The sequence below is a fragment of the Scaptodrosophila lebanonensis genome, unplaced genomic scaffold (genome assembly GCF_003285725.1).
Source record: "Scaptodrosophila lebanonensis strain 11010-0011.00,11010-0021.00 unplaced genomic scaffold, SlebRS2 tig00001412-arrow-pilon, whole genome shotgun sequence".
NCBI classification, from domain to species: Eukaryota; Metazoa; Arthropoda; class Insecta; order Diptera; family Drosophilidae; genus Scaptodrosophila; species Scaptodrosophila lebanonensis.
The window spans coordinates 11331915-11347438 of record NW_022060739.1 but is presented as its reverse complement, the minus strand read 5'-3'; the positions used below and the strand labels follow the sequence as shown (position 1 = coordinate 11347438).

General features: G+C 42.4%; 2 protein-coding genes across 2 annotated transcripts; one reads left to right on the top strand and one right to left on the bottom strand.

Annotated features, from left to right (window-relative positions):
- Positions 1 to 6219: 6219 nt before the first annotated feature.
- Positions 6220 to 9431, bottom strand: LOC115631433 (protein sly1 homolog). The gene is made up of 6 exons (XM_030528171.1): positions 9406 to 9431; positions 8571 to 8605; positions 8348 to 8507; positions 7598 to 8289; positions 6826 to 7535; positions 6220 to 6767 (listed from the first exon to the last, which is right to left on the bottom strand). Exons 2-6 carry the CDS (start codon positions 8596 to 8598, stop codon positions 6435 to 6437), a joined length of 1923 nt encoding a protein of 640 aa, XP_030384031.1. The 5' UTR covers positions 8599 to 8605; positions 9406 to 9431; the 3' UTR covers positions 6220 to 6434.
- LOC115631434 (out at first protein) lies at positions 8907 to 13773 on the top strand. The gene is made up of 4 exons (XM_030528172.1): positions 8907 to 9376; positions 12477 to 12590; positions 12668 to 12986; positions 13442 to 13773. The coding sequence occupies exons 1-4, from the start codon at positions 9110 to 9112 to the stop codon at positions 13738 to 13740; spliced, it is 999 nt and encodes a 332-aa protein (XP_030384032.1). The 5' UTR covers positions 8907 to 9109; the 3' UTR covers positions 13741 to 13773.
- The last annotated feature ends 1751 nt before the right edge of the window (positions 13774 to 15524 follow it).

Below are 15524 nucleotides of genomic sequence, written 5' to 3'. Positions count from 1 at the left end.
TGAGTTGCCGTCTCTCTCTCTCTCTCTCTCTGAGTGCCTACCCATTAATCGCGAGTTAATTGCCTACAAAGCGGTGAGCTAATTGCCGATAGAGAAAGGTCTCAAACAACGAGTATACTTATGTTTGTATGTCCGTTCAATAAGCCCATATAAATGTGTATAACTTCTTACTCGGAGTTGCAGTGAGACAGGTTGGGAAAGTGGGGAAGATGAATTATTTTTCATTTCTGAACTCAGCTTAGTTGTTTGGAACCTTGCCACAGCTACTTTGTTGACATTACATATGAGAAGGGCAACATTCATTGCATTTGTTTAAGTTGTCTAAGCGCTGAGGAATTGAGGAATTACAGTCATTACAATCATAAAAATGCAGTTTTTAGTTCGAAATACTGGCAGAAATGCTAAGAGAAGCAGCAAGATAGTTATGTAAGTTAAGCCTGAGCAGAAGCAGCAAAGAGAGCTTCTGGATTCATATAATATATAACAGGAAAGTAATTAAATCAGATATTTAGTACTAGATCGAAACCTTAACTGCATAACGAATTCTTGGTAAATGAAGTGCAACCTCCATTTGTTACATTTGTTTGTTAATTTAATTGTTGCTAAAAATGATGTGTTCCAAAAGTTTTGCTAAAATTGCTTAGACAGAGTATAGTTGGTAAATAAATTAGTTTCTTTATTAATGTCTAGAATGTCTTGTGTCCTTCTTGGGACTCTAAAGTTGACAATAGCCCCGCACTGAGAGTTTTGAATGTCAGGCAAATCTATTAATAGGCCAGTTCTTCAAAGTCCACCAAATGTTTTTCAAGAATATTTGCTTAAGAACTAAACAATTTCGGAAATACATTTATAGTATAATAATAATTACTCTTTGTTCGCTATCAAGTCCTTCGAATGTGTTTTATTAATATGTGCGCCATGCACTGGAAGTATTGCTTGTAGCACTACAAGTATAATGAGAATTAGTTTTAAATGTAAATAACACAAAAATGTCAACCCAATATAAATAAATAGATGCCCCACTTTATGAATTATTAAAGAGCTGCAATCAAAATGACGCAGCGACTCGATTTTCATTAATTCCGTAAGCAATCGAAAGCTATCGAAGTTTTTACATAAAACAAATACAGGAGAGGTATTAACTGATTTAGTTGTTGGCCACAAAGCAGAATAAATCGTTTAGAACTCAACTGGACAACCAAAGTAGACAAAGTGATATGCAAAGGCACTGGTGGGTCGCCACTTATGGCCACACATGTCCAAGGGGGGCAATCACACAACTTGTACGAACTGCCTCTCCGAGTGTGTATGTGTGTGTGTGTGTATATTTGTGTGTGTGTGTGTGTGTGTGTGTGTGTGTGTGTGTGTGTGTGTGTGTGTGTGTGTGTGTAGTTACCGCAGTTAGTTCGACTTTATTATGCACGAAAATGAAACGAACAAGAAATCGACGCAACGAAATGACTTACATATGCCCAATGAAGGGGGCCGGTGCGGCAGCGGAGCCAACAGGCTGGCTGGCCAAACGGCTGGCCGACTATCTGGCCGTCCCACTGCCCCCCCGCGCCCGCTGTCCGTCTGTTCGGCTACCCAGTTTATTTCCCAAGGCAAGTTGCTCGAATCGCATGCGAATATCTCTTCTAGCACTCGAGTCCAGACGCCGGCAGACAGTGCGGTGCGTGCTGTCCCAGCCAGAGGAGCGTCAGTTGAGCGCCGATCGCGAACAGACAGACGCACAGTGGAACAAAACACAATCACGGTCTACCAATATCCTTGATGTTCAATATGTATATTTTAACCTACAAGTATATACAAGTACGTGCCTTTACGATGAAAGAGTAAGAGAAAGACACTTTTTTTTTTGGATGCATAGATATAAGAAATATTTATTTAATTTTTATACACGAGTATTCAATATTATTTTATTAATTTACTTAATTAACGCTAACAAGAGGCCGTAAAGGCCATATACATATGTACCAATATATATTTTGTTATTAAGTCGATATGGAACTGTTTAACAGCTAGGGTTGCAGATAAGTATTAATACTTATAAAAGTTCTCTCATTCTATAAACATAAGCTCAGCAACTCTTAGCTTAATCGCTTTATTACAGTTTCCTTATATGTACTTGTAAACAAATAAATTGTATAAATTAGAATATCGAATGCAGCTTTTACGCTTTGTAAAATTGGAAAGATAAAGTTGAAGCGTCCTTTTTAACATGTTCCAGTTGGTTGGTTGATTTTGGCGAATGCTGAGCATGGTTGCAGAGTATTTGGTAGTCAAGCAGAACTTTTCTAAATCAAGAGACGTTTGAAACTCTCTTTACTTTACTACTAACATTTTATGAACTATTTTGCCATAGACTAGTAGTTGTAATTGTTTCTCCTTAGCGCTATTTTCGGTTATTGATCTATTATTATCATATTTCGCATTTGACAATGTCAACGAGCATTGTTATTTTTATTCGCAGACTTCAGAGGCCCACTGTGCCTTGCAGCGTCCGACTGGTTGGCTGGTGGCTCGGCATTTGGACATATGCGCGGCATAAATTGCGCATAAAACATGGAAAATGAAGCGATAAACTTGAGATACGCGATCGTAAAGCAAAGCAACTGCGTCGTCGTCGTCGTCATCAGCATCGGCATCGGCATCATCGTCATCGTTGTGGGTTTTTTCCTTCTTTTGGTGACCCACACACACCAACACACATGTACAGAGGTGCGGACGTGCGGGCGGCCAGTTGTTGGGTCCGTCCTAAAGTCCATCGGTCCCATGTGGCCATGTCAGTGTGTTTGTTTATGTTTGATGAAGCTGTTTGGGAGACGGCTGCGCCTTCAGCTGCTGTTGGTGGCCATTAGGTGCGGTCGAGTTGGAAGGAGTTGGCAGCAGGAGGAGGCTGACTGACGTGTCTGTCTCGGCCTCGGCGTCGGCCTGTTGAGGCCTGCGGGCGCGCAGGATAATGACGCGCTGGCCCTGGAATTGCGCAGTTACATTTCTGCACATTTTAATGTCTAGCCGAGAGCTGGAAATGGACGCCAGCTTGGCATCTTTTCCGATTTACAAACATTTGCATTATGCCTTATGCATAACTTTAAAGGATCCGTCGGTCTGCAGGCTTGGCTGCTTGTGGGCGTGGCTTTGTTGGCTCTGTTGCGTCACGCAACGCTCAAATTTTCGACGATATTTTGCTTTTATGGTTTCAGGAAATGGCCAAAAGCCATAAAGCATAATTTTGGTAAGGCGCTACCGCCCAGGCTGCTAACAAGCTGCTAACAAACAGGCAAACAGCCACGGCTCCTGCGAGTTTCCTTTCATCCCCGCCGACTGACCGACTGGCCGATGCACGATGCGTCTTTTATTGCCGGCAAATACTTACGTATCTGTGCCGTATACTTTGGAGCTCGGCATTATTATTATTTGCTTGATTAATTAACATCCGCAGCGCCGCAGAGACCACCAGGGCTCTGACAAGGATAACCAAACAGACAGTCTGTTCTCTTTTTCGACAAATGCTGTTGGCCATTTGGTGCAGCGGTATTTGATCTAGAATTAGCCATAAGATTATTATATTGCCTATCTTAGTGTGGGAGCTGGGCTCATATGGGAGCCGTTTATTGGAAAAAGCCGAAGTCTCTCAATCATTTTTCTAAAATCACGGATCGGCTTTTGATATTTTAAATGTTGAACAAAAGCTCTCTAACAGCGTCAACAGTTTCTCTAAACCACAAATAGATATTCCATCTGCATTATTAATGAGCTGACCCATTTTAGATAAGTATGTTTATAAATTTAGAAGTCTTAAGCTCATCAAGGACCTTAGAAGTGTTTTTATAAAATTTAAAAGTCAATTAGCTGCTCCTTCGTTTGTATGCAGTTTTATTTCGGTTGCTGCGGCAATAAAAAATATTTACTTTTGCTTTATACAGTGGACTTGTATGTTTCCAGCTCTACAAATATCTAGAGAGTTCAATTTCAAATATTTGCAATACATTTATATTTCCCCATTGACCTTGTTAAATAAAAAACCTTTTTAAATGGTAAATTATTATAAAAAACATTAATCATATTGAAAAGCGTTGCTAAGGCTTAGGAGAAAAAGCGCATTAATTAATATCCGATATCAGCTTTTTCTTTAGCTTTTAAGTTTTGCAATCACGTTCCACTAATGCTGATATATCTCCCTCTGGTCACTATGTTGCAAGATATTCTCATATGTACGATTATAGTATGTATATTTTAGAAACCGGCCAATTACCTTTCAATTATTGTACTTTTGTGGCAATTTGAAGTGACATTTAGGCAGCCTTTCATGTCTCGGATATGCTTTATATTATACCCTTAAGCTACGATGAACATGAAATAGATTTTTAGTACCAAGAGGGAACTAAACTACAGCATCGCTTTAGCTGACAGACCTAAAAAACCGAATAAACTCAATAAAGGAGAAATTTGTTGGCTGCAAATGAAAATATTGAAAATAACCCTGAGTGACACAAATATTGGTAGTCTTCCACCTATGCCCCCACAATGGAAATTAGCTACAAATTTAAAGAAAAACTTGAGGGAAGTTTTCCGATATGGCGTTAAAAAGTGCATCGTTTCTTCTTTTCTTACTTGCCACAACAAATTGCTCGTGGAACTGAAATTCATTTGAGTTGTCGTTGCTACAATTCATTATTAGAGAACGCCTGCGTCGTCCTTCATTCTTTACCGCACACAGTTTGACAAGCATTGGCTTTAAACTGTACCCGAAGAACTGCTTACCTCCTTTGGAGTCGTTTTTAAAAATGCAACACACGGCGACTGCAACGCGACCGCGACCCCCAAAAAGAGGAAAGGCACCATGAGTGCGAACGGCTCAGCAGATCTTTGGCTTTATGGGCTTTTGTGGCCACTGTGTGTCTATGTGTGTGTGTGTGTGTGTGTATCCATGTGTGTGTGTGCGGAGCTTCATTTTGTAGTCAGTGGCCGATTGTCTGACTGGCTGGTTGCTTCAGCTTTTTCAACTTTTTGTGCCGCTCTTTGAATTTTGGAATTTGTTCTGCCTTGTTAAGAGTTGTTAAGATTATGATATATGTATGTGCATATATACATATAAATATACATACATACATATGTGTCTATATGCACATACACATACGCATACGCATACGTATGTAGGCAGGCATGTTGTTGGGCCTCTGCTGTCGACAGCGACTGCGGCAGCCATTATGTTTCGCAGCAGGAATGTGGGAATCGTTCGCTTGAGATGTTCATTTTTTCTGTTCTGGTTCTGCCCCTCTCCATGGATGCTCCGCCAATATTTACACACACTTGCAACGGCAACACATAATGTGCGTGTGTATGTTTCTTTCATGTTTCGTTGTTAGTTAAGTTTTCTTTTTTCTTCGTGTATTTTCGATCGTTCGAACGGACCGTTCGTACAATTTTATGATTTGTTTGAGGGGCGCATCTCTTTTCAAACTTGAGGAGGTTTGGCTACTTTAGAGGCGCGGGACCACCCGTGAAATGACTGTTTGGGTCTGTCCGTTGGACGCTGCTGTGCTTTTGTTAAATTGCTCTTGTTTATGTTAACATTTAAATTGTATGGGTCTGTGGCACGCCGCGGGTAGCCGGCTGGTAACCAAAACCAATATTTAACCACTGCATGAATAATCATCGTCGTCATCATTGAGATCTTCTTTTCCATGCAGGCCTTCCTTTTCAGCACTGCCATCAATTCTGATTTACGAAAAGTGTTAATTAGGCAGCGTTGGCGTTCCAAGAACTCATACGACTATACGACTCATTCATAGGCTCCCCAGCTCGTGTTAATTGCTAATGAACTGTGACTAGCCAAGAGCAGAAATACTGCGTCCCAAGCGTCAGCATTGTTGTCGCCCCATAATTGTGTTGCACGTAATTGTCGGCTGCCATCCTACCAACCTACCATCGACTGCTGACAGACAACAATCAGAAACAGAGCCGAAGCTGTCCATCAAAGTGCATCTCCGACTTGGTGTTAATGGGCGCCTAGAATGTGAATGTCCATCCGATCCGCTCCCCGCCACTGCTTGTTGTACACGTTGTGACGCGTGTTTTTGCTTGTCGTTGTCGCCGTCGTCGTTGTCCTTCGGGGATTTCAGTTACGCTTGCAACAATCAGCAATTGAGGTAATTGCTTGACACTGCCAGCCTTCGCTTCTCTTACATTTTTTGCTGTTGTTGCCGTATTGGATTGGATTGGTTCGCTGCCATTTAGTTAATTTATTTTTGGATATGCTTAAAATATAAGAAAAAGCCACACACGCATTTAACTTGTAGTTATAGAAAATGTTGACCCCTGCATGCCATTCCTGCGCCCATCTTATCTTCGTCCTAAGCACGTCAGCAGCAATGGAAGCGCTGCTGTTTCTGCTGCTTCTTTTGCAATGTGTCCCGCACATGCCGCTCCTAACTTGTGGACGCGGGCGCTTGAATTTCGGCGCCCAATGCCGACAGCTCTTTGAGAAACTGTCGGGAGTTGGTCAGCGTGGAGGCGCCGTAGATGATGCGTCGATGCACATTCGATGATTGCTTCTGCTTTATGAAGTCCACCAGATTCTGGTATTCAATGTAGTTGCCGCCGCCGACCATAAAGACGACCGCATCTTGGAATGGGGCGCGATTCTTGGGCAGCACATCGCCCCCTTTGAGCAGCTTCGGATCTAGATAGAGATAATCGTCCGTTTCGGTATTGCTGCGACACTCCATCACCTGCTCTGTGATTTTTGTGACTGGCAGATTCTGAAAGTAAAAACTACCATTAATATGGGTTAGAGTATGGAATTGAAAGAGCACGCACATGCCGTTTAACCACCAGGTTCTTTACGCCCTCCATGACGAAGGAGCTACCTTGGGAGACGAGTTTGGTGAACATGGAGACAGTCTTGGTGCCGCCGCCTTCATACTGTGTGGCCTGATTCATGCTGGGCGTGCGATTCATGATGCCCTTCCAACGCTGAACATAGGCCAGTGGAGTCAGATCGCACCCGGCGGACTGTAACGCCTCCTTTAGCCGCTCGAGATCCACATCGGACAGCTGCTGGGCGCATATGTAATAAATAATGTAGAGTCGCATCTTATCCTCCGGCTGGCCGAACTCCGCATCGCGCAGCAGCTCCAGTAACGGATGGTCCAGCGTCTGCTTGGACATGATCTTCTCCTCAATCTCGAAGAAGGAGTCCAATCGCCGCGCTTTAATGTAGTTTAAGATGGCTGTCGCTATCTTGGTGTGCATGTCAATGAGTCGCTTCTTCTCCATTAGCTGCGGCAGCGAGTTGACGGCATTGGTGAGGCGCGCGGTTGTATCGTTGACCAGCGAGAAAGCAATATCTGATTCGCCCTCAATGCCCATTGAGGTTTTCAGTCGCTTGATTTCCTCCTCCGAGTTGCGATAGGACTCCAGCTCCTCTTGAATGGCCTCCGCAACGGTGGGGAAGGGGCTACCCTTGTGCGTTGTCCAGAAGCGATCGTTGCGATCCAAGTCGCATGCTTTCGGCTTCTTGCGTGCACCTGTCCAGGAAATAGAAAAATCAGTCTACACAGTGACATTGGTAAGCAATTTAAAAATTCACCTGTGCTCGCTGCCGCCTCGTCTTCCACGTACACCAAATTCAGCCCCAGGTCTAGCACATCATGGACCAATGCTTGGTAGGACCACGTGTGATGCAGTGGCGTCGCCAAATCCATATTTCGATCCAACAGCAACAGTACAGGTCGTTGAAAACTAAACACTCCGCCGCCCGCCTGCGTGGCGTCCATGTGAAATAGATTGGCGCGTGCATCCCACAGATTCTCGCGCAGCTTCTTCTCCAGCTTACGTGCCACCATCTCGGCGGCACTGTTGCGCGGACAACGAATAATTGGCACATTGCCAAGCGTAACGAAAAGAGCGAAGAGCGAGTCCACAATCGAGTCCATGAGCGCCTCCATTTCGTCGTCACGGGTGTTGGCCCGATTGATGGCATAGTAGGAGAGCTGATCGCTCTGCTGGTGCTTCAGTATGAAGAAATCATCCTCCAGGCTGATAAAATTCACATACTGGTCGTAGACTCGATGAATATTCGCTACACAGCAGGCGTGGAGGGCGGCTCCAGCCAGATTCTCAATCTTGCTGCGTGTTATAGGCGCTAGGAAGTTCAGGTGATAGATATCGTAGAGTCCGTTCGAGAAGTCCTGTTGAATGCGGTCTAGATTCTCGTCCGTGGGCAGACAAAAGTAAATAGCCGGCACGTCGGGAATGGAGTCTCGATCCGAGTGTAATTGACTGCATCCAGACATTGGAATTAAACCTTAATCAACAGATAGAATTGCGAAAAACTCACACATGCAACGTCACACCGAGTTCGCGGAGTTCCTTGATCGAAATAATGGGAGAGATAATGTCCTGCCCCACACGGTCGTATATAAGTATTTTCCATACCGGTTCTGCCGCTAACGCCTTTGGCTGCTGCGAATTCAGATTTAGCATTTGCTTTATAGCATCTGCGAACAACGAATCCAATTTAATTGATTTTGAAAAAAAAAACAACAGAAGTGAGCACTTACTTATTTGTCGTTCTCGCATCGTCAACATGGTTGCGCTTGTTTATGGTGGTGACGCCGAGGAATGCAACGATAACAGTACAAGTTTCAGTTAATGGCTAATTGGTAAATTGGGATTTAGCAACATAAAAACATTATATTTTAGGAAAAACAACACGTCACAAGCCCTGATTGAAACGCGTTCGTCCAAAAATGGTACATTTGAAAGGGAACAGCTGTTTATGGGTACCACTAAATACCGGCCACGGTGCTGCCTAAGCTGCCCAATTGAATCGATAATTTTCGATAAGTCGTATAATCGTACTCTTGCCGCAAAGTGCAGTTTCGCGTAACGGTCACACTTGCGTATTTGTGCTCTCAGTTTAAGTTGGCTCTCGGAGCTCTTCGAACGGGTTTTTTAAAAGGAGGTCGCTATTGGCTTGTGCGTCGGTAGTGCGTCATTTTCGCAGTCAACATATTTTCACCTATCGTGTAACAAATAATAACAATCTCGCGTGTGAGCTGCACAGTAAAGTTGTTGTTTTTTGAAACCGTTCAACAAAATGATACTCGAGCATGAGCGGCCGGAGATGCCGCCACGCTACATGCGACAAGTAATTTGGCGCAGCATGCACCCCGAACTGTCAACAGGCAGCGGCAGCAAAGTATTGTGTCGCATGAAGGAGCGACGCCGCTGCGGCTCAAAGCGCGTCAGCAAACACCACTTCTTCAAGACCAGTCGTGGCTTCTTTTGGTTTATGCTCTGCAACCTGCTGGTCTCGCAGAATAATGGTGTCAAGGCACAGCTCCTAATAAACGTGCAGAATCAGGTGCGTAAATCACTACAACCGGCACTTACACTCCTTCGTTGTCGTTTGCATAATAGCGGGAAGCAAGTGAATTTTGATTTAATCGAACAGCTGTTCACAGACTCTCCATATAAATAACATAGTGCGCGCAGACAGTCACACTTTTGACTAAAATCTTATAAATTGCATCAGCGTGTTCCCTAATTAAGTTGTCAAATTACCGGTTTCTTTTGGAACTCTATTTTTAATTTAATCTATTAAGAATTGAAATAAATGATTAGCCGCGTTGTGGTTGTTTTAGCTTGTCACTCTGATAACAGAAAAAAAAAAAACAGCGGTGACAATAACTTCCATTTTATAAAAACAACAACAACAGCAACACGCGCACTATTTCAGCAGCTGTCGCTGCCGCGGCGCTGTCAGTGTGTTGTTGTTCTTTTTTTCGAACTCATCTTCGAATTTGAGCGCACACAAGCACAAAGTAACAACAAAAAACAAAGAGAGAGCGCGCCCGTGTGAGAGCCAAACATTTGTTTACCCTTCAATATTGAAAGTTTAATGAATAAAATAATCTAAAAACGAATGTTCTGCTGCACTTGAACTACAAATAAAATAAGTAAAGGAACTTGTCCACGCTATACGTCCTTAAAGTCGTGATTGATTTTGTCCATAAATATACGGATTTCAACAAAGTTGTTTATTCAATTAAATATTTATTTCAGCAAGGAAAGCACAATTAAACGGTTAGTTATTTCCTTTCCATTTAGCTAGAAATATCGAAATAAATCTTTTATATGTTCTGCCACCTTGTGCCAGTGTATTGTTTGTTTATTTTTGTCATTACCTTGAACTTGATTGACAGTTTTCGTGTTTTCTCCACGTGCTGGATTCTCAAGGAAACTTCCGAATATAGCCTTTAATGTCAAATATTAATAAAAATATTCTTTTGTTATAGATTGACAAAACTTTGAAAGGAAAATCTTTAATATGTGCATATGTGATATTCCTAAAATGGATTTTTAAATAAAAAGTTCTTAAACTTTACATTCTGTTTAAAGAACTATTAAATACGGGCTAGTCGACACTAGCTTCTGTGGAAAACTTTTTTGCAAAATGAAATTAAGTTCAATTAGCCATTTGGTTGCGTGCTTGTGCGCCTCTCTGGCTACAACTGCATGTATTTTGTTTTTGTAAGTTCGCTCGCGATCCGTGATGTGCTTGTGCGTCTCAAGGGTATTCAAGAAATCATAAGCATCGGCTCAGATTTGTACCCTGCGACTGTCTTTAATTGTCATAAAATATGTAGAAGAAAGAATACTAATATAAATGCATAGTAACTTCTTAATCACAACAGCCAGACTACAAGTAGTATAGTTGTCCGAAAATCTTTTCAGAATTGGGCCCAAAACAAAGTGAATAAGTTTTTCGTAGTATCATCATTATATCTGCACTAATAAATAAATAATTTAAAAGAGCATGCTATAGCCGAATACATAAATCTACTGCACCTTTTACTTTCGTCAGATCGTCCTGTATGAAAATATTACCATACGTACATGCATACATTTATTTTCTCACACCCTCACGTCCTTTTATACATATATGTGTGTGCATACATACATACATACATAGTGAGGCAACTCAAGGCAACGTATTGACATTTGGCGTTGTTCTGTTTGTTGGGCCGCTGCGCTATAAATTTTAGATTAGTTTGCCAAAAGTCAGCTTATTAACCTCAGAGGCAAAGAGAACAAAAATGAGAGAGGGAAAGGAGAGAGCGAAAGCAGCAGCCGCAGCAGCAACTACAAAGAATTGGCAGTCCCTGCAGTGAAATGACTGCAGCACGTGTATATGTATGTGTGTGTATATGTATGTGTGTGTGTGCTTATTTGTTTACATGTGACATCCTTTGTTGTTGTGCAGCAGCCGCTTTCCTTTGCGTTGTTGTTGTTATTATTGTCCCTGGCCCCAAAATGTCTGCTCTGCTCTGTGGCTGGGCTCTGCCTCTGCTCTGCCCTGCTGCTGTGGGTTTGGGTGTTGTTGCTATTGTCGAGCTTCTCCATACGTCAGCTTTGTTTACACGCGCTTTGTGCAAACACTCCGAGCCAACACTAGCACACACCTACAACCACACACGCCTACCTACACACAAACATATGTAGCTCGGCACATCGGCATCAGCCAACCATACATACAGTAAGACTCTCCTAAAGATAATTTACGAAGGACTTTCTAATCATTTTATTTCTTCGACTTGGCACAGACCATTTACCGATTACATAGATAGTTTTGTGTCTGAGTCCAACAACTTATTTTTATATGCAAGTAATAGGGTTTACTTTTTATGGTTCTTTGAATAATTTGTAAGAGTTCTTATTGTTCTCTGGCATTTGCTTTTACGGAATAGCTTGACTCAGTCTTGCTAAGAAGTTCAACCAATTGGTTTGATTCACCCCAAATTTTTCATTTTTATTTAACAAACCACAAAAATACAATAAAATTGTCTCTGAATTATGTTATTGTAAATTTTTCCAATCCCTGCACTTCCCTGGCAAAAAATCGAATGTGTTTGCAATTCTTTGCTTCGTATTTATTGCATTCGTGATTAATGGTTCGTGAGGTTCGTCATAGCGAGGCTTACTCATTCATTCAAACATTTGTGTACACGTGTTTAGTTGTTATTTTTGTTCGGATGTTGAACTACATTTTTCGAGCTGAATTCAGCTGAGATGAGCTCAGTTGGCTGTCATTGTCGCTGCCCTTTCGCTTCATCTCGCTTGCGGACTTCTGACTGGCCTATTCCGTTTGCAGTTCTCGTGACTCTAATTTGGTTCATGGCCGCATGTCTCCGCTGCTGTCATAGCTACTACTTGTAGTTTGCAAGCCCGATTTGGAAGCACTCGCTTTGTTGCCTGTTCCCCGGGTAGGAGGAGAAAAGCCCGCGGCTGATGGCACAGCGTCTTTATTAATATTCTAGTGCTGCTTGACTGGCACATTGCGGGGCTGCGAGTGCCAGCCAGACCAACGTCTTTGGCACTCTTGACACCCTTGAGTTGTGCTAGTTTCAGCTTCAAGTTGGCACTTGTTGCGCAACTGACACTTTTTCTGAACTCTTTTGCAGGGCGGCGAGGTCATACAGGAGAGCATTACATCCAACATTGGCGAGGATCTCATTACCTTGGAGTTTCAGAAAACAGACGGCACGCTCATCACACAAGTCATCGACTTTCGCAACGTAAGTAATGGGCGTAGGGCGATGATTTTTCTCCGCAATAGTACAGAGAGCATCTCGCTTTTCACTTTCGCTCGCAGGAGGTGAAAATTCTAAAGGCGCTGGTGCTGGGCGAGGAGGAGCGCGGTCAGAGTCAGTACCAAGTGATGTGCTTCGCCACAAAATTTAACAAGGGCGACTTCATCTCCTCCGACGCAATGGCCAAGCTGCGCCAGAAGAATCCACACACCATACGCACTCCCGAGGAGGACAAGGGCAAGGAGACGTTCACAATGAGCTCCTGGGTGCAACTGAATCGCTCACTACCCATAACGCGTCACCTGCAGACGCTTTGCGCTGAGGCCGTGGATGCCACATATGTGCGCGACGTCGATCTCAAAGCTTGGTCCGAGTTGCCAGGTGAGTTAAGGACGACGCAACTCTACAGATAATAAACAGTTTTTTCAAATAGATTAAAATGTTACTAAATGAGCTTTCTTAAAAATTGAATGGGATATCCATACTCCCCTTAAATGCATTATAATCAACAAATTCTATTACATCTTTATTTAGACCTTATCGCAAGATGTATTTGATTAATTCTTCATCAATTAGGTACCTTTATTCTTTGCCTTATCGTAAGATGAGACCATTCATAAATTAAGTTCTTTATCAACCCAACATTGTTCGACTTTAAAATAGCATCCAACTTAGAAGGTGGTTGTTGCTTGTAGTACCTTTTACTCAACTATTCCTTGCTAGTGCTCTTCAGTAGTGATTAATCATCCTTTCGAAACTTCAATACGTCAACTGGCGGTCAAGCGCTATTGACGGTCGTTTTCTGACTCGTTTCGTGAAACTTTGTTGTGTTGCAGGCTCCTCGATTTCTAGCCTTGAGGCGGCCACCGAAAAGTTCCCCGACGTGCTCTCGTCGCGCTGCAACGAAGTGAGCAGCTTGTGGGCGCCCTGTCTCTGCACGCTGGAGACGTGCATCGGCTGGTATCCGTGCGGACTGAAGTACTGCAAGGGCAAAAGTGGCAACGCCAACCTGGGAGGCGACACATCCGGTGCCCAACAGCAGACAAATTATCGCTGCGGCATTAAGACCTGCCGCAAGTGTACACAGTTCACCTATTATGTGCGCCAGAAACAACAGTGCCTGTGGGATGAATGACGACGCGGCGAGCTGCAGATGCGCTGTGTTGTCCGTGACGGGGATGGGGAGGGGGATGGGACGGGCGGGTCGAAAACTGCAGATGCAGATGTGAATATAAATGGGCGGGTGGGTATGCATATGAATGGGGCCTATGATGGCGCGAGTCGACCGAATGTAAGCGCGGGGCACGGAGTTTCATGTGCGGGGAGTGGCGGCCCAGCGGCGGGATTTGCAAGTGAAACTCAGAGAGCAGGAGCATCAGGAGCAGCCGCAGCAACGACAATACGGCCAGCGCTGGCAACAACAACAACAACGACCAACAAATTACGGCAACTGCTTTTGTTGATGCAACAACAGATGCCTTTTGCACTGTGGAGCTTTCCGGTCCATCACATTTCCCATCACGGCCAGCAACACGGATCCTCCGCTTCAGCAGCCTCAGCCTCATCATCCGCATCGTCAACATCATCCGCGTCAGGAATGCCCGTCATCGTCGCGTGATAATTAAGCCGATGAGCGCATTCAGCTTTCCCGTGTTCAGTGTTCACGTTTCAGGTTTGTCTTTTGATAACGCGACTTTTGTAATTTACTGTAACACTATTGTAACTATATGGTATGTACATAACACAAATACATATATATATATATATATATATATATATCAATTACGGGGCTAGCCCAGAAATGTCGATAAATTGAGATTAAACAGTGACTACGTCTTCTCCTATTTCGGTTCGCTTTAATTTAATCGATCACCTCTTTGAATTAAGACTCCCTAACATTTAAGACATCCATCTCAATAGATTTTAGCGTTTTATAAAACACGTTTTTTATATCTCCAATTCATAATACCATAATTATTCATTTTACAAATGCTTTATAGGATATCCTAGAGATATCAATCTTTACCTGACCAATGCGAAAACTTTACTTAGCAGCTTCAACACTATGAGTTTCACTATGAGTTTCTTATAGAGTCTTATTTACTTATTCCGATTCACAAGTCAACATCTTTCCCGTCTTAGCCTTCTGGAGTTATTCTTTGTTCAACTCCATGATATTCATTCCTATGTATAGGATAACTAGATGACATATATACCCCGGCTTAGAGGTGTCATCGTCTTGTCTAAACTTTAAAAATTTGTGAAATTATATTGAAGTGACGGAAGCGTTTTATTTCTGATATTTTTTATTTCTCTGTCGATGAGCTAACGCAGTATAAACTTTGCCAGCATGAGGTAAACCCAATTCTCTGAGCATAAATTGTAATCTTCAATAATGTGCATAACTCATCTTTGATGAGGTGTGGATCTGGTCCGGCTAAGGTTGAAATCACACTTCTTAATTCATTCTTGCAATTCTTCAACTTGCTTTTACGAGACGTTTTTTGATTTATTTGAAATACTATTATTAACATAGCTTCTAATGCAGCTCAAGAACGACGGTTTATAGTGTAAATCATTGGTAAATAAAATAAAAATAAATGTGGCCTTAGCATATTTTATGAGCGCGTTAAAAAAGAAATGTGCATAAATTACTTCAGCAATAATATATAAAACAAAAACATGAATAATGAATTAAGAATTTTGGCATAATGTTTAAAAACTAACGATGATACCCTGTCTAAATTGTGCTCATAAGTGTAAATGACGTAGGAATTTGAATAAATTAACTAACTACTTGTGTAAAGTAAAAGTAGTTGACGCATATTCTATAAACGACTGCCGAAACACCTTCTACTTGTTTATTAAATCTATTAAAGAATAACCAACATTAGGCTGTTTGATCAACTATTTAATCCT